The sequence below is a fragment of the Culex quinquefasciatus genome, chromosome 3 (assembly GCF_015732765.1).
Source record: "Culex quinquefasciatus strain JHB chromosome 3, VPISU_Cqui_1.0_pri_paternal, whole genome shotgun sequence".
Classification (NCBI taxonomy): domain Eukaryota; kingdom Metazoa; phylum Arthropoda; class Insecta; order Diptera; family Culicidae; genus Culex; species Culex quinquefasciatus.
The window spans coordinates 154,440,118-154,466,883 of NC_051863.1; the positions used below are offsets into that span (position 1 = coordinate 154,440,118).

The 26,766-nt window shown below is 40.1% G+C and overlaps 4 protein-coding genes across 5 annotated transcripts; 1 reads left to right on the forward strand and 3 right to left on the reverse strand.

Moving 5' to 3' along the window:
- Positions 1 to 173: 173 nt before the first annotated feature.
- On the reverse strand, positions 174 to 15,690 carry LOC6047556 (FACT complex subunit spt16). Of its 2 annotated transcripts, XM_038262258.1 has the most exons (9): positions 15,410 to 15,690; positions 15,075 to 15,338; positions 6,793 to 8,068; positions 6,529 to 6,727; positions 5,607 to 6,473; positions 1,356 to 1,624; positions 1,157 to 1,286; positions 1,007 to 1,060; positions 174 to 899 (listed from the first exon to the last, which is right to left on the reverse strand). In XM_038262258.1, the coding sequence occupies exons 1-9, from the start codon at positions 15,476 to 15,478 to the stop codon at positions 671 to 673; spliced, it is 3,357 nt and encodes a 1,118-aa protein (XP_038118186.1). In that variant the 5' UTR covers positions 15,479 to 15,690; the 3' UTR covers positions 174 to 670. The 2 variants fall into 2 exon arrangements, with proteins under 2 accessions (XP_038118186.1, XP_038118187.1); XM_038262259.1 differs by lacking the exon at positions 1,007 to 1,060 and having other exon boundaries at positions 15,410 to 15,688.
- A 3,135-nt stretch (positions 15,691 to 18,825) lies between these two features.
- On the reverse strand, positions 18,826 to 21,246 carry LOC6047555 (protein arginine N-methyltransferase 7). Its single transcript, XM_038265371.1, has 3 exons — positions 21,123 to 21,246; positions 19,293 to 20,918; positions 18,826 to 19,236 (listed from the first exon to the last, which is right to left on the reverse strand). The coding sequence occupies exons 2-3, from the start codon at positions 20,916 to 20,918 to the stop codon at positions 18,835 to 18,837; spliced, it is 2,028 nt and encodes a 675-aa protein (XP_038121299.1). The 5' UTR covers positions 21,123 to 21,246; the 3' UTR covers positions 18,826 to 18,834.
- A 378-nt stretch (positions 21,247 to 21,624) lies between these two features.
- Positions 21,625 to 22,680, reverse strand: LOC119769305 (speckle-type POZ protein-like A). The gene has a single exon (XM_038261286.1). It carries the CDS (start codon positions 22,678 to 22,680, stop codon positions 21,625 to 21,627), a length of 1,056 nt encoding a protein of 351 aa, XP_038117214.1.
- A 300-nt stretch (positions 22,681 to 22,980) lies between these two features.
- On the forward strand, positions 22,981 to 24,115 carry LOC119770068 (protein roadkill-like). Its single transcript, XM_038264255.1, has 2 exons — positions 22,981 to 23,046; positions 23,107 to 24,115. The coding sequence occupies exons 1-2, from the start codon at positions 23,000 to 23,002 to the stop codon at positions 24,113 to 24,115; spliced, it is 1,056 nt and encodes a 351-aa protein (XP_038120183.1). The 5' UTR covers positions 22,981 to 22,999.
- Positions 24,116 to 26,766: the final 2,651 nt, after the last annotated feature.

A 26,766-nucleotide genomic window follows, 5' to 3' on the forward strand; every position in this document is an offset into this window, starting at 1 on the left:
TGGATTGTTGAATTTTTCAATTATCTGATTCACATTTTTCAGATTCCTAGTTATTTTATTTCTTGATTATTTCGGAATTTTGGATTTTTGACATTTTTTGAAGAATACATTATTTTGAAAGAAAAAGGCGGGATTCTTTTTCTCAGTTATTAAATATAAGCAGTCAAAATTTATGTAATACTATTGACATTTATTTTTTTGTAATCATTAGTTCCAGCATCACACTCTCCCCGGGATTCACGCAACCGTTCTTTCTCTGAAAGTCAAAGTTGTTCAGTTTAATTTTTTTCGAGCTCCTAATCTCTAAAGCTGATTTTGCTCCAGCTCCTTATCAAAATTAACTGTTTCCGGTCACTGTTTTTATGCGTGAGTTTTAGGTTGTAAAACTATGGGTGGTTTTGAAGTGTCTTACTCGATTTCTCAACATTGTTTTCCCAATTGGAAAAGAAAAACCCATCAACGACGCTTGTACAACTGAGGTTTTAAAACATAAACTTAGCCAGCTAATTTTAAACAATAGAAGAAGAAGGAAAACTCAATTTCTCGTGTGAATCTCTCTCTTTCTGTATGTGTGAGGATTTTTCTCTGTTTGTGTGTGTTTGTTTGTGTATTTGGAGAACTGTTTAAAAAGGATTTTTCAAAAACATTCACGCCCTTCCGCTTCCGCTGCTCACTTCTTTGACTTTTTACTCTTGTGGTGGGACGAGCCGTCTCTGCTGTCGTCGCGGGACCGCTTGTGGCTACTGCTGCTGCTGCTCTTGTGCTTATCCCCGCCGCTGCTGCTTCGATGCTTGTCCCCACCGCTGCTGCTGCGGTGCTTATCCTTGTGCCGGTCGCCGCTGCTGCTGCCGTGTTTGTCCTTGTGGTGGTGCTTGTCGCGACTGCTGCTCTTCGATGAGCTGGGCGGGGGGTGAGGAAATGTTGAGTTAGAAATTTATAGCAGATCTTCGCGGGAATGAGATTTGAAGCGTGCAAGCTGGACAGAAAAAAGAGTGTGAAACCGAACCTTCCGTGTCCTTCGGACGACCGCTTTTTTGCGGACTCTACTCCGCGATCACGTCTGCGCAGCAGTGAATGAGAAATGTGGATTTGGGTTTTTGATGTGGGGTTTTGCGTTTGTACTAGCAGAGCTGAAAAGGGGGACTCTTGAACTCACCTGTGGTGGGAACGCTTCTTGGTTCTGGGTTCTTCGGCGTAGCCGTCCTTATCCCGGTTGCGATCCTCCTCGGCGGCTTCACGCTCCAGATCGGACCAGTCCTTGCCCGATTCCTCTTCCGAGCCCAGATCTGAAAGAAAGAAATGACAAGCCCTCTAATACCAACTGTCTTCAATGGTCAAAACCAACTCAATCCCACCTTCATCGCTGGCCGAGTCGTCTTCGGACGCCTCCGAGTAGTCCTCCGAATCGTCCGACTCTTCCGGGTCGTCGTCGTCCGTCGGTTCGTACGCGTCGTCCTCCTCGTCTTCGGTTTCGCTGTTGGCGGCGCCCTCGCCGTCCGACTCCGGATCCAGGAACGTCCAGCCGCCGTTGTCGAAGAAGCCCTCCGGGTCGTCCACGATGGTTTTCATGATTTTGGCCCAGTTGAGCGACTGGATGCCCTCCGAGTAGCGGATGTCGCACGAGCTGGAAGGAATTGGCGAGTTTAGTTACGGTTGCAGCTTAGTACGGAGCTCGGAAGGCACTCAAATTTTTAAAACCTTAAATTCTAAAATTCCGAAAATTTTAAATTTCTTTAATTCTCAAATTCTTAAATTCTTTAATTCCTAAATTCCCGAATTTCTAATTTCTTAAATTCCTGAATTCCTACATTCCTAAATTCCAAAGTTTTTTTTTTTTTTTTTTGAAAAGGACCAATAATTTAAAAAAACTCTAGATTTTCATAAATTCTTAAATTCCTAAATTCTTAAATTTTTAATTTCTAAAATTCTTAACTTCTTAAATTCAAAAATTCTAAAATTCTAAAATTCTAAAACTCTAAAATTCTAAAATTCCAAAAATTCTTCTAAAATTCTAAAATTTTAAAGTTCTAAAATTTTAAAATTCTAAATTCTTTAGAAAAATTCTAAAAATTAAATTCTTAAAGTCTTAAGAGCGAGTTTTTCACCGATGTGAAACAGGTCGTATCGAGGTGCTCCGATTCGGATGAAACTTTCAGCGTTTGTTTGTCTATACATGAGATGAACTCATGCCAAATATGAGCCCTCTACGACAAAGGGAAGTGGGGTAAAACGGGCATTGAAGTTTGAGGTCCAAAAAACATGAAAAATCTTAAAATTGCTCGCATTTCCATAAAACTTTATCAATTCGGAGTCTCTTAGATGCATTCGAATGGTCTTTTGAAGCCCTTCAAAATGCGCTATAGACATCCAGGATTGGCTTGACTTTTTCTCATAGCTTTTGCAAATTACTGTTAAAAATGGATTTTTTAAAACCTTAATAACTTTTGCCAACAGCCTCCAACACCCATACTCCCATGGGTCAAAAGTTAGGGAATTTCATGGACTATAAGCCTATGGTATTAACTTTTTGGCCAATCGCAGTTTTTCTCATAGTTTTACGATTTTTCTAGAACAAACATTTTACAACGTTAGTTTTTGCCCTGTAGGCCTCCATAGCGGCACTTTTTGGTCTCAATTTTGACATATTCGGAATCTTCAGAAAATTTTACATTAGATTGAGGTGTTGTAATTTTGAATTTGATTGTAAAAAATGCCATTTAGAATTAATTAAAATATTATTTAGCATTTTGTCGGATTAGGGGTAAAACAAGTTTTCGCCTACTTGATACAGCATTTGACGTATTGATCATAGGGTAAATAAGATCTATTTCTTTTTTCAAAAATGTTTTATTTAATTATTTTTTAAAATCAATATTACCACTCCAATACTTCTAACTTACGTGAAATTGTCCGAGGATTCCGAATATGACAAAATTGAGACCAAAAGTGCCGCCATGGCGGCCTGTAGGGCAAAAACCTAACTTTGAAAAATGTTTGTTACAGAAAAATCGTAAAACTATGAGAAAAACTGCGATTGGCCAAAAAGTTAATACCATAGGCTTATAGTCCATGAAATTCCCTAACTTTTGACCCATGGGAGTATGGGTTTTGGAGGCTGTTGGCAAAAGTTATTGAGGTTTTAAAAAAATCCATTTTTAACAGTAATTTGCAAAAGCTATGAGAAAAAGTCAAACCAATCCTGGATGTCTATAGCACATTTTGAAGTGCTTCAAAAGACCATTCGAATGCATCTAAGAGAGTTGGAATTGATGAAGTTTTACGGAAATGCGGGCAATTTTAAGATTTTTCATGATTTTTGGACCTCAAACTTCAATGCCCGTTTTAACCCACTTCCCTTTGTCGTAGAGGGCTCATATTTGACATGAGTTCATCTCATCAATCTACAAATACTGCCTCTTAAACTCTTAAACTCTTAAATTCTTAAATTCTTAAATTCTTAAACTCTTAAACTCTTAAATTCTTAAATTCTTAAATTCTTAAATTCTTAAATTCTTAAATTCTTAAATTCTTAAATTCTTAAATTCTTAAATTCTTAAATTCTTAAATTCTTAAATTCTTAAATTCTTAAATTCTTAAATTCTTAGATTCTTAGATTCTTAAATTCTTAAATTCTTAAATTCTTAAATTCTTAAATTCTTAAATTCTTAAATTCTTAAATTCTTAAATTCTTAAATTCTTAAATTCTTAAATTCTTAAATTCTTAAATTCTTAAATTCTTAAATTCTTAAATTCTTAAATTCTTAAATTCTTAAATTCTTAAATTCTTAAATTCTTAAATTCTTAAATTCTTAAATTCTTAAATTCTTAAATTCTTAAATTCTTAAATTCTTAAATTCTTAAATTCTTAAATTCTTAAATTCTTAAATTCTTAAATTCTTAAATTCTTAAATTCTTAAATTCTTAAATTCTTAAATTCTTAAATTCTTAAATTCTTAAATTCTTAAATTCTTAAATTCTTAAATTCTTAAATTCTTAAATTCTTAAATTCTTAAATTCTTAAATTCTTAAATTCTTAAATTATTTAATTCTTAAATTTTAAAATTCCTAAATTTTAAAATTCTTAAATTTTTTAATTTTTAAAATTTAAAAATTCAATTTTTGAAAATCTAAAAAATCAAAATTTAAAGTTTAAGTTTTTTTAATTTTCCAGTTTCTGTTTTTAAAATTCAAATTTTTTGGAGTTATTTTTTTGAATTCTTGATTCTAAAGAAATTAAATTTCTGTTTTTTTAATATCCTTGAATATTTTTAATTTGCAACTTAAAATTATTTTTAATTTAATGTTTTAAAATGTTGAAGTTTTAATTTATTATTATTATTTAGTTTTTGATTTTTTTGTTTCAAATGCTTGTTTTTTGAAATTTTCTTTTTTTTGCTATTTAAAAATATTGTTTTTTTTTTTAATTTGTTAATTCTATAATTTTGTAATTCCTGGATTTTAGCTTTTCTATTTTTAAGTATTTATTTTTAATTCGAAATTTATAATTTTAAAATTTAAATTTTCTAATTTTTTTATATTTATTTTTAAATTTTGAATGTTTTAAATATTTTTTTATCTAAGTTTTAAAATTTCAAAATTCTTAATATTTTTTCCATTGTTTTTTGACCATTTCCTTGATCGTTTTTTACATGGTTTTATTGCGTTCCTTCCGAGCTCCGTACTAGCCTTACGGCAAGGTGAATTAACATCAGAGCAATTCTCTGAGATTTCGGTCATTCGATTTTTTTTTGTATTTTTTAATCCAGCTGAAACTTTTTTGGTGCCTTCGGTATGCCCAAAGAAGCCATTTTGCATCATTAGTTCGTTCATATAATTTTCCATACAAATTTGGCAGCTGTCCATACAAAAATGATATGTGAAAATTCAAAAATCTGTATCTTCAGAAGGAATTTATTGATCGATTTGGTGTCTTCGGCAAAGTTGTAGGTATGGATATGAACTACACTGAAAAAAAATTATACACGGTAAAAAAAATTGGTGATTTTTAATTTTTTTTTTGTCACTCAAACTTGATTTGCAAAAAAACACTTTTTTTTTTTTTTGATATGTTTTAGAGGACATCAAATGCCAACTTTTTAGAAATTTCCAGAATGGGCAAAATATCTTTGACCGAGTTATGATTTTTTGAATCAATACAAATTTTTCAAAAAATCGAAATATTGGTCGCAAAAATTTTTCAACTTCATTTATCGATGTAAAATCGAATTTGCAATCAAAAAGTACTTTAGTGAATTTTTGATGAAGTGTACCGTTTTCAAGTTATAGCCATTTTTAGGTAACTTTTTTGAAAATAGTCGCAGTTTTTCATTTTTTAAAATTAGTGCCCATGTTTGCCCACCTTTGAAAAAAAATATTTTTGAAAAGCTGAGAAAATTCTCTATATTTTGCTTTATTAAAATTTGTTGATACGACCCTAAGTTGCTGACGGGCAAAAAAATAAAAAAATACAAAAATTAAAATTAAAGAAAAAAGACCGATTCCGTAGAGAACTGCTCCCAGATAAAAAAAAAAAGATAACCATTAGCTGAATGTCAAAAATGGAATCCGACAAGTGCCCAGATAAACAGATCGTCAAAGATACTCACTTGAGCCACTCCTTGACGTGGTCCAGCATGTTCATCGGGATCGCGTTCACCATGCCAATCTTCTGGTTGTAGTTCTTAAACACAAACACCATATCGAAGTTCCGCAGGTGGAACTGTACGCGCTCAAAGTGAACCAACTCGACGTCCTCCAGCGTAATCACAAACGGAGGCCACTCCGTAAGGTTGACCAGCGAGCCGGACGTTGGCTGCAGCAGCACCGTACTGCGGAACGGTGCCCCCGGGAAGCCCAGATCTCGGAACGGCGTATCGAACTCGATCTGCTGCTTCGTCATGGCTTCGACCTTCTCGCAGAAGCTCTTGAAGGCCGTCTTCAGCTTGTGGCGCAACTCCCGCTCGGCCTGCTCCGCCGCCAGATCGTCCCGGTCGTGCATGTGCTGGTGCTTGCCCAAATCCGTCGTGATCTCACCGACCTCCGTGTAGAACTGCACGTCCAGGTGCTTCTTCTTGCCGAACAGGATCGCGTGCCGCAGGTGGAAGTGCAGCAAGATGATCATCTCGCCGTCGCACGGTTGGAAGTACGAGTTCTTGATGTTGTTGTACAGGATGTCCACCTTGTCGCCGCGCACCGACGTGTACCGGTAGCCGTTGACGTGCGCCTCCAGCGAACCCGTCATACGCTTGCTCACGATGTTCGGCCGGATGTACAGATCCTTCAGCTTCGGGTTACCCTTGTTCTGGGACAGCACCAGCGTGTCCTGCTTGACCAGATCTTCCTTTTCACGCTCCTCGGCCTCGCGCGTCTTGAACCGCTTCTGCACCTCCTTGATCAACCGGAACGCCGTGTTCAGATTTGATGAGGGCGGCGCAATCTCGCCCGGCTCTTTCATGTTGGTCGAGCGGTATGTCCTGCAATCATCACCAGTCAGTAACACTATAAAAGGCTAGCTTTACCAGTACTCACACTTCCTTGACGAAGGTCGCATCCGGCGACGGGTACATGCCGGTTTCGGTCTTGCCCATCGTCGCACCCGGGTGGAAAAAGTTGATACGCAGATACGTGTAGTCGCCCTCGACCGACTGCGAGATGTTCTTGATGGTGGAGATGTGGAACGGTACCGGAACGCCAAAAATCGGCATGATTACCGTTTCGTACTTGCGATCTGCAAAAAAAAAGTCCAATTAGTATGAATTCAACAAGCCAGACACCCCCAAACAGCCAACTCACCCACAAACAGCTTCAGATCCTTAACCTCCGCCTCCCGCGGCATCTGATTAACTCCCTTGTACGACACCGTCGACTTGCGCACCTTCTCCACCTCCTTTCCGTCACCCTGCTTCGCCAGCCGCTCCTTGGCCTTCTCGTTCAGCGCAATCGCCAGCTCTTTCTGGTGCAGCTTTCGCTTCTCCTCCGAGTTCTGCTCGTTACGAAGTTTGCTCTCCAGCACCGTCGAGCGCTTGCCGCTCCGTCCCAGAATCTCCGGCCCCTTCTTCGTTTTGACCTCCTCCTCTTCCTCCTCGTCATCATCGTCATCCTTCAAGAAGATGCCAATGTTCTTGATCTTCTTCTTGGACTGCGTCAGCACGCTGGCCGGCGATTCGTCGTTCACCAGCACCGTATCGCCCACAAACAGCGCGTACACCTTCGACTCCTTGTCCGACGCTTCCTTGTTCTCCAGCCCGGACAGACCCACGTTCACGCTGAACGCCATGCCCTTCTTCAGCACTGCCGCACACTTTGGCCCGATGATCATCGAGTTCTCGCGAAACTCCAGCCCCACCGCGAACCCAAACGTCTTGGTCAGCTTATCGACCAGCTTTGGTTCCTCCTTCTTCGCGTACTCCAGCCCAAACTCGTAAACGTCCGAAAGTTTCTTCCCCGGGACCATCACCTTCAGCAGCTCCTCCTCCAAGTTCAGCAGGAACGTGTAATGCTTCTGAATCGTGTCCGTCGGGTTGACCAGCAAAGTCCGGACAATATTCGAGCAGTACGACTTATACCTCGCCCCAAGCGCACAAATGATCGATCCAAAGTGCAGATAGTTCTTGTCGCTGAACGCGCTAAACTTCAAGCTGTAATTCCCCCCACTCTGGATGATCGCCGGGTAGCACATGTCCAGCTGATTCACGTCCACCCCGCTTACGTACTTCTTGTCCGTGAGCGCCTGCTCCACGCCCTCCGACAGCTTCACGTGCTTCACCTTCTTGTCCGCGTCGATGATCTCCATGATGTGGTCCTTCAGATACTTGTTGAACACGTCCACCGTCACCAGGCACGCCTTCTTGATCGTGATGATCTCCGAGTCCTCCTTGGCGCACATGATGTACCCCATCGGCACGCTAATGTCCACCGACTCGAACGACTGCTCCTTCAAGAACTTCTTCCACGTCTCGCAGAACTCGCCCGGGAAGTTGTCCTTGCTGAACACGCCCAGCGTTTTGCCCCCCTTCGAGCCCTTGATCGCCTCCAGCAGCTTCTCGAAGTTGGCTTTGTCCTTGTCGTTCTGTGGAAATTTAGAGCATTACAACTCGGTCTTAATTTATGTCACGGCATATTCAAAATCTCAAAACAACCAATGCACCATGGCTTTTCTACACTGAGGAAAAAGAATGTAAGATTTTCATAAGACTACATCTTATGTGCTGCCTGATTTGAGTATCCACTAGGCTCTCGCGATTTTCATAGACAATCTTATGACCGTCACTATAAATTCATATGGTTATAACTAAACTTTACTTATGTATTTGATCCACTGTTGATAGACTATGGACTTCATGAGAAATTCTTATGGAATTCATCTGTAATTTTTCAATGGTTTTCGCGAGTGATGCTAGTGTGGAATTTTTTGACATTTCAAGATGGCGAAAGGACAGATCGAGCAGACAATTTTAAACGCTCGCTACTCCAAATCGCCCCGTAGTTTGTTCCGGTAACTACTTCACAAAGCTGCCGCCGCCGCTATGAGTTTTACCGCGACCTCCAAGACACAGGTAAGTTCTGTGGCGGGTGTTTCGTGGGTTTTGGTTCGAAGTTGAATATTTTGTTTTGGTATTTTAGGTAATATCAATGGCCGTTGGTTCCGCCGGCGCCACTCCCCAGCATCCTCCAGAAGGATCTGGAGAATAGCATCGGTGAGGACAGTTCCGAGCAGCGGTCGAAGGTTTAAGTTTGATGGACGCGGTCATGCCGAAGGTGGTGGCCATCCGGCAGAACATGCCGAATCACCAGCAAAAGAAGATTAAACCGGAGGCTGCGAAACCAACGGGACGACGAGCAGAGGAAGGAAATGAAGTTTTGGGTATATTACGATAATTTAAAAATATATACGTTCAAAATTTAAATAAATTTTTGTTTTCATTCAATTAAAAATAAGCAAAAATGGGTATAAAAACAATGTTTATTAATATAGTCTCCATGAGCATTGCCATATATTCTATACACAATTCCATCTATGAATGTCATAAGATAACTCAATAAAAATCTTAATTGACGGCTTTGTCAAATTTCCCCTCCCAGCCATAAGAAAATCTTATGACATCCGAATAAAATCCTGATGTCGAAAGGTCATAAGACGTTCTTACGGATTTTGCCAGTACTTTTTTCTGAGTGTACATACATAGGCAATGTATGCAGGCTGACGTTTGTACAAACAAATTCAGGCAAACAAACAAGGCAGGCAAACTGGCAAAAAGTGGGAGTTTGTTTGTTTGTTGGCTCCTTAACAAACAGTGAAAAAGTGCGAGTTTGTTTGTCATAGTCTAATACCTCCTTCAGAAAAATCTTGAATTTTAATCAATAATTTTAAAATTTTCAATATTTAGCAATAATGCATTTTTTAATTTAATTTTTTTTTGATTCTGTGATTTTTGATTTTTGCCTTTGAAAAATGAACTTCTTAATTCGACCTCCTTCACGTATACCTATCGACTCAGAATCATGTTCTGAGCAAATGTCTGTGTGGATGTGTGTAGGTGAGTGGACAAAAAAAATTGTCACTCGTGATTGTGTGTGATTTTTGATTTTTGCCTTTCTCACCTTACTGAGGAAAGGCTATAAAATCACTCGAAAAATGAACTTCTTAATTCGACCCACCTTCACGTATACCTATCGACTCAGAATCATGTTCTGAGCAAATGTCTGTGTGGATGTGTGTAGGTGGGTGGACAAAAAAAATTGTCACTCGATTATCTCCGGACTGGATGAACGGATTTTGACCGTACTAGTCTCATTCGATCCGTCTTGGGGTCCCATAGGTCTCTATTTAAAATCAGCAAGTTAAGTTAAGTTCTTCAAAAGTTATGCTAAAAAAACGATTTTGGCGTATGTCCGGAAGATTGTAAAAAGGGTGGTTTTTGCAAGAAACCCTATCATGTTATACATTTTCAGAAAGGTATTAAAAAGACCTTTCCAATGAGCCCAAAACATTGAAGATCTGACAACCCTATCAAAAGTTATTAGCACTTAAGTGTTATTTATACACTTTTTGGAGGCCGGATCTCAGATATTTCAATGAAAATGATGTCCGGGTCCATCATGCGACCCATCGTTAGTTAGATAATCGAGAGACCTTTCAAATGAGCCTAAACCATCAAGGATCTGACAACCCTATCAAAAGTTATTGGCACTTAAGTGTTATTTATATACTTTTTGGAGGCCGGATCTCAGATATTTTAGTAAAAATGATGTCCGGGTCCATCATGCGACCTGTCGTTAGTTAGATAATCAAAAGACCTTTCAAATAAGCCTAATACATCAAGGATCTGACAACCCTATCAAAAGTCATTGGCACTTAAGTGTTATTTATATACTTTTTGGAGGCCGGATCTCAGATATTGTGATAAAAATATTGTCTGAATCTTTCATGTGAACTATCGTTGGATAGGTTTTTTTATCAGATCTTGCCGATGAGCCAGAAAAATTGAAGGTCTGCGAACCCTATCAAACGAAATGAGTAATAAAGTTGATTTGTTATACATGTTAAGGGAATGTTGCTATTTTTACTGAATGTATTGACTTTATGAATGTGAGGAAGGCACCAACCACCTAAAGGTGGATTAAGTAACGTTTTTTTTAGTGTTAAAATGATAACTTTTTGAATAGACTAAATATGTGTGTTTAAATAATAGGTAAATTTAATTGCCAAATAATAAATTGTACCTTTAACAGTGCTACCAATTGGTATTCTTATTTGAACCAAAAAATGTGATGTAATTTAGTCGAATTCTTAAATTTTAGGAAGTTTAAATTCTAAAATTCGGAAATTCTTAAATGCGCCATCTTGAATCACAAAAAGTACATTTTTTTGAGTCGTTAGAAAATCAGGTTTAGAGGATTTAGAGATTGAACATTTTGACGAGTTCTTTGGAAAATAGAGTACGAACTGTTTCTATTTTTTTAATATTTGAGTTTTCATTTTTTATGTACAGAATTTTAAAATTTTACTTATTTTTTTTTTGTTTTAGTTTCTTTATTTTTTATTTTTTTTAACTGTAAATTTTGAATTTTTGGTGTTCTGAACTTTGAAATATTCAAACTTTTGATTCATTTATTTCGAATTTAAAAATATTAGAATTTTAAGTTTAGGAACTTTTAAGTTAGAAACCTTTATTTTTTTATTTCGAATTTTGAAAATTAAGATTTTTTTGAAATTTTCAATGTTTAATTTTTTATTATTTGAATTTTCAAGCTTTGAATTTCTGATTTATTGTTTTTTTCTGAAATAAATATTTGCATTTTTAAATTTCTCTAATATCTGATTTATTTTTTTCGAGTTCCTCAATTTAAAAATAGTTCTTTTTATATTTTTAATCACGAATTTCTTAATTTTCAGATTTATAAATTTATGAGTTTCAAAATTGTAGAGTTTGTGATTCATTTTTTTTTATTTGTCAATTTCGCTGCGTCACCGTTGTTCTTCGATGTGAAATCCAATCATAATTTATTTATGTTATCTTTCAAACATTTTGCTATTAAACCTTTTTCTTTTTTTTTAATTATGTTTTTCAACGTACCTGCCATTCTCATTTTTTAAATTGTTTACCTAATGTAATGTTTTGAGTTGTTTCTAATATAAAATGTCTAAGCATTATTAATTTCTAGTTTAATAGATGGTACATGCTTGATTTTTTAGATAAGATGTTGATTTGCATGAAAAATAAGTCCCCGTTCTAGAGTTAAACTTCTTTCAATTACAATTTTTGTCAATCCATTTTTTTAATTGTTTTGAAATAATTTAAAAAAACTTCAATACCCAATTTGATTAAATCCACTCAATTGTGTACAATATTGCAGAAAAAGTACTGGAACGCGCTACCCAGGCAAAAGTTTTGCGGCTTCTCTCCTTGCAGAACTTCTGCAAAAGAGAGAGATGAAGAGAGCGAGCTGAAAAGTACGGGAAGGTGCTGCAAAAAAAGTGACTTATGCTGGCTGCAGAATTCTGCAGAAGCTGCAGAAATTCTGCAATTCTGCAAGTACGGGAATAGACCTATTGTTTTGCCTGACTTTTGTTTTGCTAAACTCGCAAACAAAGCAAACGTATGCAGTCTGACGTTTCTGCAAACATACAAACAAACTCGAACTTTTTCGTGTTTGACAGTTTGCCAAACTCACAAACAAGGCAAAATCTGGCAAAATGTATGCAGGCTGACGTTTGTACAAACAAATTCAGGCAAACAAACAAGGCAGGCAAACTGGCAAAAAGTGGGAGTTTGTTTGTTTGTTTGCAGTGTAATGGCTCCTTAACAAACAGTGAAAAAGTGCGAGTTTGTTTGTCATAGTCTAATACCTCCTTTAGAAAAATCTTGAATTTTAATCAATAATTTTAAAATTTTCAATATTTAGCAATAATGCATTTTTGAATTTTTTTTTTTTTTGATTCTGTGATTTTTGATTTTTTTTTTTTTTAGTTTTTGGATTTTTAATTTTTTTATTTTTAGAACTTGTAGAAAGTTTAATTTATAATCTAAATTCTTTTAAATAAAAAAATAAAAAATCGGTTTACATTTACATTTTTGAATTTAAAATTTCTGTTTTTCAAAAAAAAAACATATTAGATTTTTTTTTATTTGTGTACAATTTTTTCGTTATTTTGAATATGGAGAAATTTGTAATTTCTGAATTATTTTTTTTTTAATTTGTAATGACAAATTTCAAAATGACGGATTTTTTGTAATTTCAGAATTTATTTTTTTCCAAAAATACTTATTTTTGAATTTTGAAATTACAGTTTTGTTTTTATTTTAAATTTTAGTTTTTATTAATTTTTGCATTATTTTTTTATTCAAAGCTTCTGACTTGTATTTTTTTTTTTTTTTGTAATAGAAAGATATGGCAATCTACTCAGTCATTTTTTATTTTCGAGCTCGGCAGAATTCTGCCGAAAACAGAACAACTGATTTTTTCGGAAGAAAAATGCCGAACTTCGGCATATCAACTGTCATTTTTCGCCGAGAATTCAGTAGAATGACTTCCATTTTGCCGAGATTCGGCATATATTTCTGCCGAGCGATAAGTTGTTCTGATATCGGCAGAATTTTGCCGAAGTTCGGCATAAAAATTTAAGTGTGTATGGTTATACCGTTGGTCCTTGATCCATCCTGGTCACCCTAGTAGGAACTTGGGAACATTTCTGTATTTTTTCAATCATATTAATTTTTTTTTATTTCCAAATTTCCGCTTTTCCAATTTTTTGAATTTATGAATAAATTCTAAATCTCATTTTTTTTATTTTAAGAAAAAAAAATATTTAAGTATAACTTGTTTTTTTTTGTTTGTATTTTTAAATTAAAAACTGCCAGATTTTAATTTCTAATCTTTATTTTTTATATTTTCATTTTTAGGTTTTTAGTGTTTTAAAAATTCTGCATTTATTTTTTTATTTTTGATTATCTGAAATATTGATTCTTTGAATTGCTTAGTTCTAAATTTTCATTTTTTATAAATTTTAAAATGTTTTTATGTTTATTTTAATAAGTTTTAAACTTTGTTTTATTTTAGTTATTTATTTTTGATTTTAAATTTCAGAATTTATGAATCTTTGCATTTTTTTTCAAATTTGTATTTTTGTATTTTTGAATTTCAAAATACATAGCAGACTCTAGTTTATTTCATTTCAAGCAAAAAAACCAAATCCGTTCCTTTTTACTTTGTTTGAAGATTTTGCGTTTTAAAATTTGGCGTTATGGGCAATTCTGGATATTCAATATTTTAAAAATTGATTGAATACAAATTTATTTAAAAGTTTGTAATTTTCAATCGCATTCAAATAAGCAAATTTTTATTAAATATTTTTTCATCAAATCATTGGCAACTAGAACAAGCTAAGAAAAATCTTTTCGTGACCTTTTCTTGGTGTTTTTTATATGTAGTATTGCGTTCATTCCGAGCTCCGTATTAGCCTTAAGGGCAGCATACTGAATTCATGTTCACAGATAAATTAAAAGAATTTCGGGGTCATAAGTCAGCTAGAAGACCCAACTTAACCCTCTACTGCCCAAATTTTTTTTTCGAATTTTTTTATTTTTCCCGTGTTTAGGAGGTCATTTTGAGAAACTTTTGTTCTACGAAAAACTTTACTTCTCTTGTTTTATGTTTTTCTTGTTTCATTTTTAGTATTTTAATTTGCATTTATCTTGTTTAGTTTATGTTTGTTTTTGGTAGTGTTTGGCCTATTCTACCATCTTATATAATTACATTTTGCCTATCTAATTTTTTCACGTTTTTACAGACACTTTTTCAATTTTTTGCATGTTTTTCACATTTTTTGCTATAGAATGGCACCATCATCATTTGAATTGCGAAAAAATGCGTAGAGGCATATTCTGGGACACTACAAAAATTACTGTATACTTCTTTTTACTGAAAATATAGGAAATGTTAGTAAAAAACACAGCCAAAGTTGACCCCTAAAAAATTAAGTTTTTAAAAATATTCGCAAAATCACATAAAACAAGTAAAACTTCCAACCCTAAAATGTTCTAAAATTTCAAGAGTTCTTCTTTCCAATGCTTTTTAAAGATCAAAAATTGGTTGAAAAATTGATTTATGGCGATTTTTTAGATCGAAGCCCGTCTAAAGGCGGGGTTGGGTTGTAGAGGGTTAAGACAGCAACAAAATTAATTTCGTGATTTGATTATCAAAAGAATATGAAAATTTTGCAAAGTTTGAACTGACAAAATCCATAACGAAATTAAAACTGAATTTATTTTATTTCAGGTAGAGTTGCTTTTCCGTGTATTCAACTGTTGACAATTGAGACTGTTGTTGGTGCATACCGACCTGTTTTCTAAAAAGAAAAGCGCAATAAGTTTTGCTGGCAACACTATCCAATCCGATGCATCAAAATATTGGAACTGCATTTTTTTGGTCAAACTTTGGCAACATTTTCATACATTTAAAAGGCAGTTTTGGTGACTAACCCACCTTCCTATTTAACAGGAACCAACAGGAAAAAAATTCCGTCCTCACTTCATCCTTCCCTTCCCTACCCCCTCCTCACCATCCACACTCACCTTATCCCGCACGAGCAGCTTCACCGTCGGAACGTTCTCCTCCGCTTCGCGCTCGATCTGCTTCAGGAAGTCAATCTTCTTCTTGCTCGTCAGGAAGTAGATGGCCTTCTCGCACAGCACCGTGATGGTGTCGGTCAGCTCGTACCCGAGCAGCCAGGTCTGGAGCGAGGTCGATTTGCTGTAGATCGTCTCCTCGTCCACTCCGACCGCCGTCACGATGCAGTCCACCTTGGAGAGCGAGTCATCGTGGCTAAACTCCGGCTCCTGCGCGATGGGAATAGAGTTAGAAGCTAGAACCGGTTCCGGCCAGGCCCCGCGGGCCGGAGCTTGCTTACCTTCCAGTTGGCGTAAAGCCGCTTTATCCGGCGATAAAACGAATCCTTGTCCAGCACAATGTTCGACATGGCGACGACGGCGACACCGTTATTTGTCTAGCGCGTCCACAAGAGAACCGATCAAAGGGGGGACACTCTTTCTCCAGCGGAATTCCACCACTCTGCACCGGTGAGATGAAGATCCGCGGAACGCGTTTTTTGCACACAACAAAATGACAATATGGCGGCGACGGCGGCACAAACAGAACTGACAGACGGCAGCCAGTGCCAAAAGCAACGCCAGAAAAGCCCTCTCGCGCCGAACACCGGGCTAGTGGGGAGCGTCCTTGAGTTTCGCCACGGGTTAGTTTGGTACGATTTGGAGTGGTTTTTGAGCGTAATCGCTGGTGGAAGCCCGATTGACGCGCGAAAACAACATACAGGGCCGAACTAGCGGGGAGAGTGTTTTGACGGTTTTGACAGACGAAGGACGTGAAACACTAACCGGTGTCAAATGACCCAGGTGGTGAATCTTATGGTACGTTCGTTTGATGGCTAGTTCGGCACTGAGTGCCGCACTCAGAGCTGTCAAAGTGTTTGTTTGAAGAAACTCGCGCTAGTTCCGCACGAGTTTCGCCGCCATCTTGGAACTGAAACTCTAGTGCCGCACTCGATATTTTTTCAGTTTCAGGCGAGTTCCACGCAAACTGACAAATGACGTTCGTTTGAACCAAAACTGGCACCGACAAGTGCGGCACTCAGTGCCGCACTGGCTCTTCAAACGAACGTACCATTAGCGAAATGTCATTTTTGCAATTTTCCACACGCACATTCAAAATTATTATTCATCTTTGTCAAAACCGAACCTACTCGGAAATGAGTAAATGGGACATAAATCATATTTGAGTGAATTGCACTCAGAATTCAACAAAATCATTTCTAGTTTTTTTTAAAAGGTCCTATTATACACATATGAAACACAATACACTCAAACCCCGATGGTTTGACACCAACTGTTGTCAAAGTGTACACTCAACCCCCGGTGGTTGGTCACATTTTCGTTTGACACTTTTTTAGTTTGTACCCCGTTGGTTGGTCAAAGTCAAACTAAAAAGTGACGAACTGTCACTTTTTACACGGGACTCACACTTACTATCAAACCAATCATTTGGTAGTGTTTGTGTGAGCTCCGTGTAAAGTGGGTGTCAAACTAAAAAGTGAGCCCGTTCTTTTGACAACAATTCGTGTCAAACCATCGGGGTTTGAGTGTAGTTTATAGGACATTCATAAAAAAACTCTAGATTTGGTCATTTCCGCGTAGGTTCGACATGTTGCAATTTATCAACTACAGTCCTCTTGGAACGCGCTTTCAAACAAGATACACTTTGACACTTTTAAGTTTGTACGTTTGTACCCCGTTAATTTGACTAAAAAGAGATACTATCGAGAAACTAAAAAGAGAGATGTGAGCCGGTAACATGGAGTGAAACTTTCACAACTGTCAAGGGAAAACTTCACAAAAACTTGACAGTAAGTTTAACTCCATGGTGCACTTTAAATTTCTCGATTAGAACAAACGTACGGTAGTGTGTGATAGTCAAACTAAAAATGGATCCTGATGGTTTGGCAACAATACTTGTCAAATCATCGGGGTTCAAAGTACTTTCTGTCAAGAAAGGCCGCAATTGCATGGCGGCCCATGGGCCGCGATATCATTTTTTTTTTAATAAATTTAAAATCCATTTTGAAATTTTGGTACAGTCAAAAAATATAACTGTATTTACACTTGTTAACGCACATAAGAGCGTAATCAAAACTTAATTGCTCTTGGTTTCTGTCGGTTTATTGAACTGTACTGGACGGTAATTAGACGAGAAAACTGTAACTTTCTACATCTTGAGCTGTATTTCAGAACAGGACGGTTCTGTTCTGTCTGATCTGTTCTGTACTGTGTCTCGCGGAGCAAGGGCCACTTCTCGAAAAGATTCTTGTGACCAAAGCTGGTAGTTCTAGCGGGAAATTCTTTAACAATGCCAAGAACTCATTTGGAGATGCTTAGAATTATTCTGTAGTACTAGATCTAACTGAACTGATACAAATCTACAATCTGAACCTTTTGCATGCGCAAACAACACTGTATGTACTTTATATGAGCGTTATACGCACTTCGGAAGAAATCAGTCGAGAAAAATTTCAAATCGACAGCAGCGACAGTGAAAGTAAGCCAGAGAGGGTGAAGAAATCGTTCCCTCTCCTTTGTTCTGCTGTTCGTAAAGCAATTTCTTGACCCCTTTTCTTGGAAGGTGGGTATTGGCCAAGGTATTGGCTCATAACTGTAAAGTCGAAAGTAACTTACTTTTGCAATAAAAAGTTGCGAAAATTCGCACAATCAAAAGTTTTTTTCTTCTCTTGTTTAAAGAAAACGCATTAGAGGTAGGGGAACAGCATCTAATTACAGCGTTCCTCTAATGTTGCCATAACAGCACTTTGACATTAAATTACAGCTCATAAAAAGCGTTTTCAACAGAAAGTGAGTGATAATCAACTCAATAGAAAGTGAGCAAGCAAGTTGCTATCAAAAGTTTTCCCGAGAATTTCCCCTACTAAGTAAGGTTAATGTTCTATACAGTCTGGTTCTGGTTTTAAATTAATAATGATAAATACAGTATACATTTTTTGTTTCTTATTTGCGATATCATTAGTTAAATAAAATTCTTCGGACCTTTTCCTAATATCCTAATAGCCTGTTCTTGTTTGCAATGTTTTTTAATAAAACAATCAAGTAATTCGGATTTGCTTTTTCGAATGTGACTGGCAATAACAAAATGTTTAAATAATGTTGTATTTGATATTCCAGAAATGCCTCATAATACTAAACCTCAAAAAAGCAGAATGCCTTTAAGTCCAAAAATCAAAAGGATGATTTTTGTTTTTTGCTCAAAATGAAGTAAAGTAATAAGACATTTTTTTTATTGGCAGAAAAAAAATCATGATTTATAAAACAGTTCGCAATTATTTAAACAATTGTAAAACCCAAATTAAAGTTAAAGTGAAGTTTAAAAATTCTATGATTTCGAAATTCTAAAATGAAGAAAAATAAAATTTTATTGATACATTGAAAAATAGATGTGAGCAGGTAACATGGAGTTAAACTTTTACAGTTTTCAAGGTAAATTTCACAGTCGCTTGACAGAAAGTTTAACTCCATGTTGCACATCTCGAATTTGGGATCGCTGCCGGGGTCGGTTGTGTACTGGTAAGCGTGATTGCTCTCACCCCAGTTGTCCTGGGTTCAATCCTTGTCGGCTCCGGTCAGTTGTCGGGTTTTCTATTCAAACTTTACATAAATATGAGGATTGAAGGATTGAAACATTAATATTTACCGAATATGCCTTGCCAAACCAACATAAAATAAGCCACATTACTTTAACCTTTTCCAACCAACTTTATTCAAACTGAAAATAGCACGCCCTCAACTGTCCGTTAAATTTCACGCTCCACTTGACGATCCCATCCCGCGGGGGCTTCTTCACCAAATGCACTCCCTGCCGCCAGTTGGCATTCCACCGGATTGGCCGTTCACTCTCCACGATATCGTCCAACGGTCCCGTCGAAATGGTCGTTTTGGGACTGCCCGAACCGTCCATGTGCCAATCGGCCCAGACGGCAATTCCGTTGCACTTTTCGGGGGTTTGGGTCAGCTGGAACTCGCCTTGCCAAAGCTGGGTCTCCGGGAGGTCTTGGGAAAGGGGGAGCGAGAGTAGCTTAGTTGGGGAACCAAGGGCAAAGCACGGATATTCCCAGAGGGGTTGCGCCTCCACGGGGCTGTCGGTTTCGTTGGAATGTTCCTGGAAAATGCTTTGAGTAAGAATTGAGTGACTTGGGATATCTTGAAGGGATTTACCTCAATCATCCGATCCATCGCACTTAGATCGAATCCCTCGCAGGTTCCAAGTGGCGCGTTGATTTTATGTAGATCGAGGAATTCCACCGGAACGGCGTGCAAGCTAAACGAGTGCGGGACGAACGTCACTTCCGGTGGTAAAAGTGGTCGAATTTGCTTAGCCAGCGCACCAAATTGGATTGCATTCTCCCAGGGTAGAATAGCGGATCCAAAGTAGGGTTCACCGTACACGTGACTTATCGCTGCACGCTGGGACGCATCAAGTTCTGCAAGGTCGGACAGAATCGAGACGTTTTTGAGGCCGTTGAACCGGATGTAGCTTTCCATGCAGGTTCGGGACAGTTGTCCCGGCTCCAGAAGGTAAACGTGGGACACGCCAAGTGCACCGATGGCCAGTCCCAGTAGCGAGCCATCGCCGATGACGAGTACGGTGGAAGATTTGTCCAAGATTTGCTCGAGATAGTTCAGGGTTCGCTTGTTGCGCAGACCATCGTTGAGTTGACCAATTCGGGACCGTGAGTAAGCGATGTGGAATCCACACGAGCAGTGAGTTGGTGTCAGATTTGGGGATTCTAGGCCAAACCAGAGGGAGAACTCGTCGTGGAAGGAATCTAGGTTGACACGTTGACCTGGGTTCAAGGTATTCTTGGTGTAGGGAAGGAAGTAGATCGCTTGCATCCAATGGTCACGCCACGGAATCAGGTTTTGCTCAGGGATTTTGGGGTTCTTGTTGGACTCTTTCAAGCTGCTGAAATCAGGATGGGCCCAGAACGGCGCACAACTAAGCATCACGGTGCCTTCCAGATCCATCTTAAGGTCCCACCACATGAATACGGCTTGCGGGACTCCCCCTCGAATGATTTCAACCGGTTTTCTTGAATGCCGTTTCACCTCGAGTTCTTCCCGGTTAGACCACTCAAACCCAAACACCGGAACCGGTTCCGACAGCGCGTTGAAGCTCGTTTCCGGCAGTTGACTCAACTGAACGTCGAAAACCGCTGAAGATCCTCGACAATCGACAACGTCTTCAGGCGTCCTCAACAGAACATCACCATCGGCGTTGCTCAAGACCTTTGGAACCTGCCAACTAACAGCCAGCGGACACTCCACCAACTGAGCATACACCGTGGCAGAGTGCGGAATCGTCAAGCACCCCGGTTCCAGCAAGTGCTCCAACGCATGCCTGTAAGTCGCAATTGCACCCTCCCCAATCAACTCCGTATCGAACAGCTCCGTTACCAGCACGTTTGCCTTTCGCTCCATATCCAATCCAGGACCGACCCGCACCTCGGTTGACCGCTTCTTCACCAACCGAATCCTGCCAAACCCATTCGCCGCCATGACCCGCTCGGCACAGTCGGCCATCGGTCGGAACGCCTCGCAGGCCACCACCGAGTCCGCTCCCGCCCGGACGGCCATCATCGACAGCAGACCGCTGCCCGTGCCAATGTCCAGCACGTGAGCTTCCCGTCCAGCGGCGTGCAACCGGCCGATGGTCAGCTGCAGGGCTTGGTCGTACTTTTGGTTGCGCTCCCAGTCGTGGCACATGTCGGCGAAGGCCGACCGGGCAATCTCCTGGCGCAGGTCGAACCCGTCGTCCGAGTCGGAACCGGCGTCGTCGTACATCTGGGGAATTGTAGATACATTTTATTTTGACGAAGAACTTCGTCTTAGACGAATTGGAAACGCCTAAAGATGAAACATCCTTTCTCATCCCGGAACGTGCTATTCAAGTATCTAAAGTTCTTCGTCATGATGGTTATCCTTGTACCATTAACACTGAACCTTTTTTAAGGTAATCTGCTCAATTCAACAGCCACTTTTAATTACCTTACAAATTTACACCGAAATCACTGCAAATAGTCGAGAAATCCGTTTCACCGGTTTTGCGTTCCGATGAGATGTTTACAAACAAGACCGGCACCCACGTGTTGGCCCTGGTGGTGATTTTCACTGTTTTGACGTGTTTCACGTGCTATTGCGAGCGGTTTTGCACAGTGGATTAAATTGAGAAAATTTAAGTTTTAATTCAATTACTTTTATTTCAGCGAAAAAACTTTTTATTTATATTTTAAATATATTGGCTCAAGGTTTAAAGCAGTTTGGAGTGGCTTGCAGGTATTTCTTTTTCACTTTAAGCTTTAAATAGAGAATTTCAAAACATTTTTTACAAAAGCTAGCAAAAATTGGCCAAGCAATCTGTAAATCAACTTTTTTTATTGTTGTTTTACCATCATATCATATTTTCGAATTCATGGTAATTTCACTTCATTCTTAAGAGTAGAAAACAGGTTTGGATATCAATCAGCAATTCATTTCATCTGAACTGATTCTAGCTGAAACTGTACTTCTTATTCAGATCACTTGCCAGCATGAGCAGCAACTCGACCACCTCGTTGGCCAAGCTTGGGTGCGCTTCGACCAGCTCCTTCCAGCCACGGGTCTGCGTAAACCCAACCGGTCCTTCTTCAATGTAGCACAAAGCGTATATCTTGACTGCAGGTACTTCATAGATCGACCCCGCTATCAGCGCATCCGCAAATGTGTCCAGCGAAAGCTCCCCCACTAAGAACGCCTGCTTGCAAAGTTCTATCAATGAGGCGATGTTGTACCGGTGAGCGGCGCCCATTAGCTTGAACTTCATACTTCCCAGATCAGACACCTGGTCGGTGTAAATGTAACGAAGCACTTCTTGGAACACTTCCGGTTCCACGTCGTCGACGGTGAAGCGCTTAGCCTGCCCCTGGAACATGTTCGCAAACACGGTGCTGCGGGCAGCCAGAATGCCCTTGTACGTCGTAAACGTACGATTTCCGACCACCAGCTCCACGTCGCCAAACTTATCCATGTACAGCAGCTTTTCCATGTCGGCGTTCAGCTTGGCGTTGGCCACGTGCAGCTTTTGCACTTTTTCGCAATTGTCTAGCGATCTAAGCTTTTCCATGATCGTCACAATACAGGCAAACTTTACCGTATTTCCTCGTGGTTCGTTATCTGCGAGCAGCTTTGGCAGATCGTAGAAGCCCTCGTAGCCAAGAAGCTTATCCGTTGGCGTAAAAGACAAGTCCAATTCTGCCATACGTGGCACGTACAGATTGTCATAGAACATGAAATGGAAGAAAACCTCCAAATTACTCGGTCCCATCAACGGGCAAAGGAAAAGCGAAATCTTTTCATCGCCGTCGCGTTCCCTCTCGATCCGGAACATCAGCTTCCACTTTGTAGGGCACGGTTCGCGCGGAAAGAGCGGCGAATATGCGACCCACTCCTTTTGCCGTTTGATGGTTGCAATCCACTCGCTGAAGTTACTGATGACCCAGGTGAAACGAATCTCCGGATATTCGAGCATGGACCAATGGTTGTACAGGTCAACTTCGACGGATTCCATGACGACTGCACTGCAAGCAAAAAAAAATGGATTAGCATTAAAATTAGTAAATTTTAAAATACTAACGGCTTTTTACTCTTGAACCTCTCGAACGAAGATTACTAACGGAACAGGGTTCGACTTGTTTACCGTTTTACGCGCCAACGCCAACGTAATTTGAAGATGTTAGCCGTGTTCGTTGAACTGCAGGTTGAACTGCGAAACGTCAAAATCGTCATACATCTCCTATTTCGACACTTGGCCTTTTTGCGGGCAAAAACATACCAAAATAATTTTGACAAATTTCCGGACCGATAAAGAATCTGTTCCAGCCGTCGTCATGTCACGAAAGTCTGAGAATACTCCGAAGTCCCGTGAACCAAGAGGGTATGTAAACATTGTGCACTAAACTCCATTAACTTCATAAAAAACGACGTTCCGTCCCAGGCCAACCACATCCGTCACCCGGAACTCGTACCTCAAATGGACGCAGCTTGGTTTTCCGGAGATACACTTCAGTTGGGTCATCGAAAACTTCAGCATCTGGATTGCGAGCGTTAAGCGGCGTAAGGTCAAGATCGCGTACTCACCGGAATTCCCGGCCGGGCCAAGCGCCACCAAGTGGAGGATGGTGTTCCGGATTGACGATCGGCAAACGTCGCTGTTCCTTGACCCGGTGGAATGCCCAGAGAACATGCAGGTTCAGTTCTACTTCAAGGTGTACGGCAACTGCCGGGTGCTTGTGACGGGAGGATTCACGCTGAAATTTACGCCGGACGCAGATGAGTTCCAGGGATGCAAAAATCTGTACAACGTCTACCGCTTGGTTGAAGAGGCTAAGATACGCGGGAACGAGCTCACTATTTCATGTGAAGTGGTTATTGAGGAAATTTTGAGGAAAAACGTTCAAAGCAACAGCGCTGATATTCAGAAATTCCACGTGGCAAACGCCAAACTACACGCCGACATGGGGAAGCTTCTGCAAATGGACAACTTTGGCGACGTCGAGCTGGTGGTCGGAAATCGCACGTTTACGGCGTACAAGGGCATCCTGGCCGCCCGTAGCTCCGTGTTTGCGGACATGTTCGAGGGGCAGGGCAATCGCTACCAAATCGACGACATGGAACCTAGCATGTTTGAAGAAGTTCTCCGATACATTTACACCGACCAGGTGTCCGATCTGGGTGTATTGAAGTTTCCTCTGTTTGCAGCCGCCCACCGGTTCAACATCGGATCGCTCAAGCAACTTTGCCAGGACGCGATCCTGGCTGGACTTTCCGCGGACACGGTTGTGGAAGCGCTTAAAACGGGCGCAAATTGCGAGGCACACGAAATGAAGCATAAAACGCTGGCGTTCATATGCAACGAGTCGATTGAAATGCCAGAGGTGCGTGGTTGGGATGAGCTGCAACAATCGCTTCCAGGGCTGGCCAGCGAGGCACTTTATATTTTCTGAAAGGCTGACGAAATTCTCTTATCGTATTTTCAAATCGATCAATAAAATAAAAGTTTGAATTAAACTAAGCCTAATGGTTTTAAAATTTTCATCCCCGTTCGTTGAATTCATAGTGAAATTTACTCAAATCTGACTGATGCCCGATTTATTCATTTCTGATTAAAGAACTGTCAAACGGAGGCAATCGAGTAATCGAGAAATTAAAAGTGCAACATGGAACATACCCACATAGAGTTATCTAAGCCCGCTCTCACGCCTTGTCTCACGCACACTAGCACGCCATTTGTTTTGCTGGACGGTACCAATTTTAACCTCACTTTTTTTCGTGTACGTACACGCAACACATGCGCACGTAGATAACTCTATTGACAGGGCAGCCCGCCGGCGGTTCGCTGATCAGGTTCTCTACACTCAACCCCCGGTGGTTGGTAACTTTTTCGTTTGACACTTTTTTAGTTTGTACCCCGTTGGTTGGTCAAAGTCAAACTAAAAAGTGACGAACTGTCACTTTTTATACGGCGCTCACGCACACTATCAAAACAAACGTTTGGTAGTGCGTGTGAACTCCGTGTAAAAGGGGTGTCAAACTAAAAAGTGACCCCGTTCGTTTGACAACAGTTGGTGTTAAACCATCGGGGTTCGAGTGTACTGCTATCCATATCGAGAAATTAAAAGAGCAACATGGAATTCAACTTGCTGTTAAGCTGCTGTGAAGTTTACCATGACAGCTGCAAAAGTTTCACTCCATGTTACCGGCTCACATCTCTCTTTTTAATTTATTGATATGTCACGGCGTGAAACTTTCGCAGCTGTCATGGTAAACTTCACAGCAGCTTGACAGAAAGTTTAACTCCATGTTCGCAATTCGCAATTTAGATTTGATTGAATGATTGTTTTTAACCCTCTGAAATGTTATTCCCGGAACAGCGCCACCAAACATTTGTGAATTCTTTCAGTGTACGTCGGTATCACGGGCCTGGTTACAAGGGAGCGTTCTTTTATTACTTAACACAGTTGGGGAAGAGGGGGGTCGGAGGCCATGTTACTTTCGTTACAATTTCATTTAAAATTTGTATGGAAATATTGTTGGGGGTCTAAAAATCCGATTTTCTGCGTTACGTAATAAAAGAACGCTACCAGAATTCCTTGATTGCTGGATATTTTCCGTGCACACATTTGGCATTAATCACGGCTCACATCTCTTATTTGGTTTGGCGCGAAAACAAGCACTCATATTTTGTTGAAATTGTTGAAAAAGTTTAAAAAGCATCTGTTTCGTTATGCCAAAGCGGTCAAAGAAATCGTCGGTGTCCAGCGGACAGAGAAAGTTCGTAAAGATATTCCGTCATTTCTATCGAAGTAAAATAATTACTCAACCAATTCCAGGCCAACCACTTCCGTCATCCGGGACACGAGCTACAAATGGATCACGTTCGGATTTCCGGAGGCACAGTTCACCTGGGTCATCGACGACTTCAGTGTCTGGGTTGCAAACCGAAACCAACGAAGGATCGCGTATTCTCCCGAATTCCCTAGCGAGCCTGGTTCCACCAAGTGGAAGCTGGTATTCCTTATTGATGAAGTCCAGGATTCATCCGAGGACGTTGACACGGATACATCTGACGACGATGAGGTGGTTACACGCGACCCAGCACGTGACGAAGTTATATCGCTGTACCTTCTACCCGTGACGGAGTGCTCAGAGAGGATGGAAGTTGAATTCGACTGTACGATGTATGGGAACCACCAGAAGATTTATGTTGGAGGCAAACTTCTTGAATTCACACCGGACTCTGATGAGGTGCAAATTTTCCGGAAACAGACGAGTCTTGTAACGTGTGTAAAGAACCGAGACGATAAACTCGTTATTTCATGCAGAGTGGCAATCCGAGACGTTGAAGAGAAACGAGAAACGAGCAGCAGCGAAGACTGTAAAAGGTGGAGCGGCAGTAGAAATAAAAACCGCGTGTACGTTTGTCAAAGTTTAATTCGAGAGTGAAAATATCTGACAGGAGTTGAGCTACACGCTAAAGGGCGTTTACTCATTTCTTCTTGTTTACTAATCTACCACAGACAAGTGGACAGCTTAAATCTCCAACACACCTCCTTAAGCTGATCCGCTGATTCCCATCGCTGATCGGTTGCGCTCCAGCTTGATCCGTTCCAGAGACTTTGTCAGGCCGTCCGCCGTCTGCTCGTCCGTGCTGACGTAGGTCAGCTTCACGATCTTCTTGTCGAGGGCGTCACGGATATAATGGTGACGAATGTCGATATGCTTGGTACGCGGCGTGTAACCTCCATTCTTGGCGATGCAGATGGCGCTCTGGTTATCGCAGCGTAGCTCGATCGGTTGCTTTCGTCCCAGTTGAGCCAACAATCCGTGCCACCACGAAGCTTCCTGAACAGTGGCAGCCAGAGCCATATACTCGGCTTCACAGGTTGACAGCGCGACAGTCGGCTGTCGTTTGCAGCTCAAGCAACTGCACCTCCTTGCAGCATGAAGATGTAGCCACTTGTTGACTTCCGGTCGTCCAAATCCGATGCCCAGCTTGCGTCGGCGTACCCGACTAGCTCTGTGTTGCCGTGCTTCCTGTAACGCAGCTTAAACCCGCACGTGCCTCGTAGGTACCGGAACAGGTGTTTGACTGCTT

What these genes read in the sequence shown, in the direction of transcription:
- LOC6047556 (XM_038262258.1), bottom strand. Translation starts at nt 15,478, where the DNA reads ATGTCGAACATTGTGCTGGACAAGGATTCGTTTTATCGCCGGATAAAG. An exon ending in GGATCTGAAGCTGTTTGTGG is followed by an intron (nt 6,728 to 6,792) that starts GTGAGTTGGCTG and finishes TTTTTTTTGCAG; the next exon opens with ATCGCAAGTACGAAACGGTA. An exon ending in CGACTCGGCCAGCGATGAAG is followed by an intron (nt 1,287 to 1,355) that starts GTGGGATTGAGT and finishes TCTTTCTTTCAG; the next exon opens with ATCTGGGCTCGGAAGAGGAA.
- LOC6047555 (XM_038265371.1), bottom strand. Translation starts at nt 20,918, where the DNA reads ATGTACGACGACGCCGGTTCCGACTCGGACGACGGGTTCGACCTGCGC. An exon ending in CGATGGATCGGATGATTGAG is followed by an intron (nt 19,237 to 19,292) that starts GTAAATCCCTTC and finishes AGCATTTTCCAG; the next exon opens with GAACATTCCAACGAAACCGA.
- LOC119769305 (XM_038261286.1), bottom strand. Translation starts at nt 22,680, where the DNA reads ATGGAATCCGTCGAAGTTGACCTGTACAACCATTGGTCCATGCTCGAA.
- LOC119770068 (XM_038264255.1), top strand. Translation starts at nt 23,000, where the DNA reads ATGTCACGAAAGTCTGAGAATACTCCGAAGTCCCGTGAACCAAGAGG. An exon ending in AAGTCCCGTGAACCAAGAGG is followed by an intron (nt 23,047 to 23,106) that starts GTATGTAAACAT and finishes GTTCCGTCCCAG; the next exon opens with GCCAACCACATCCGTCACCC.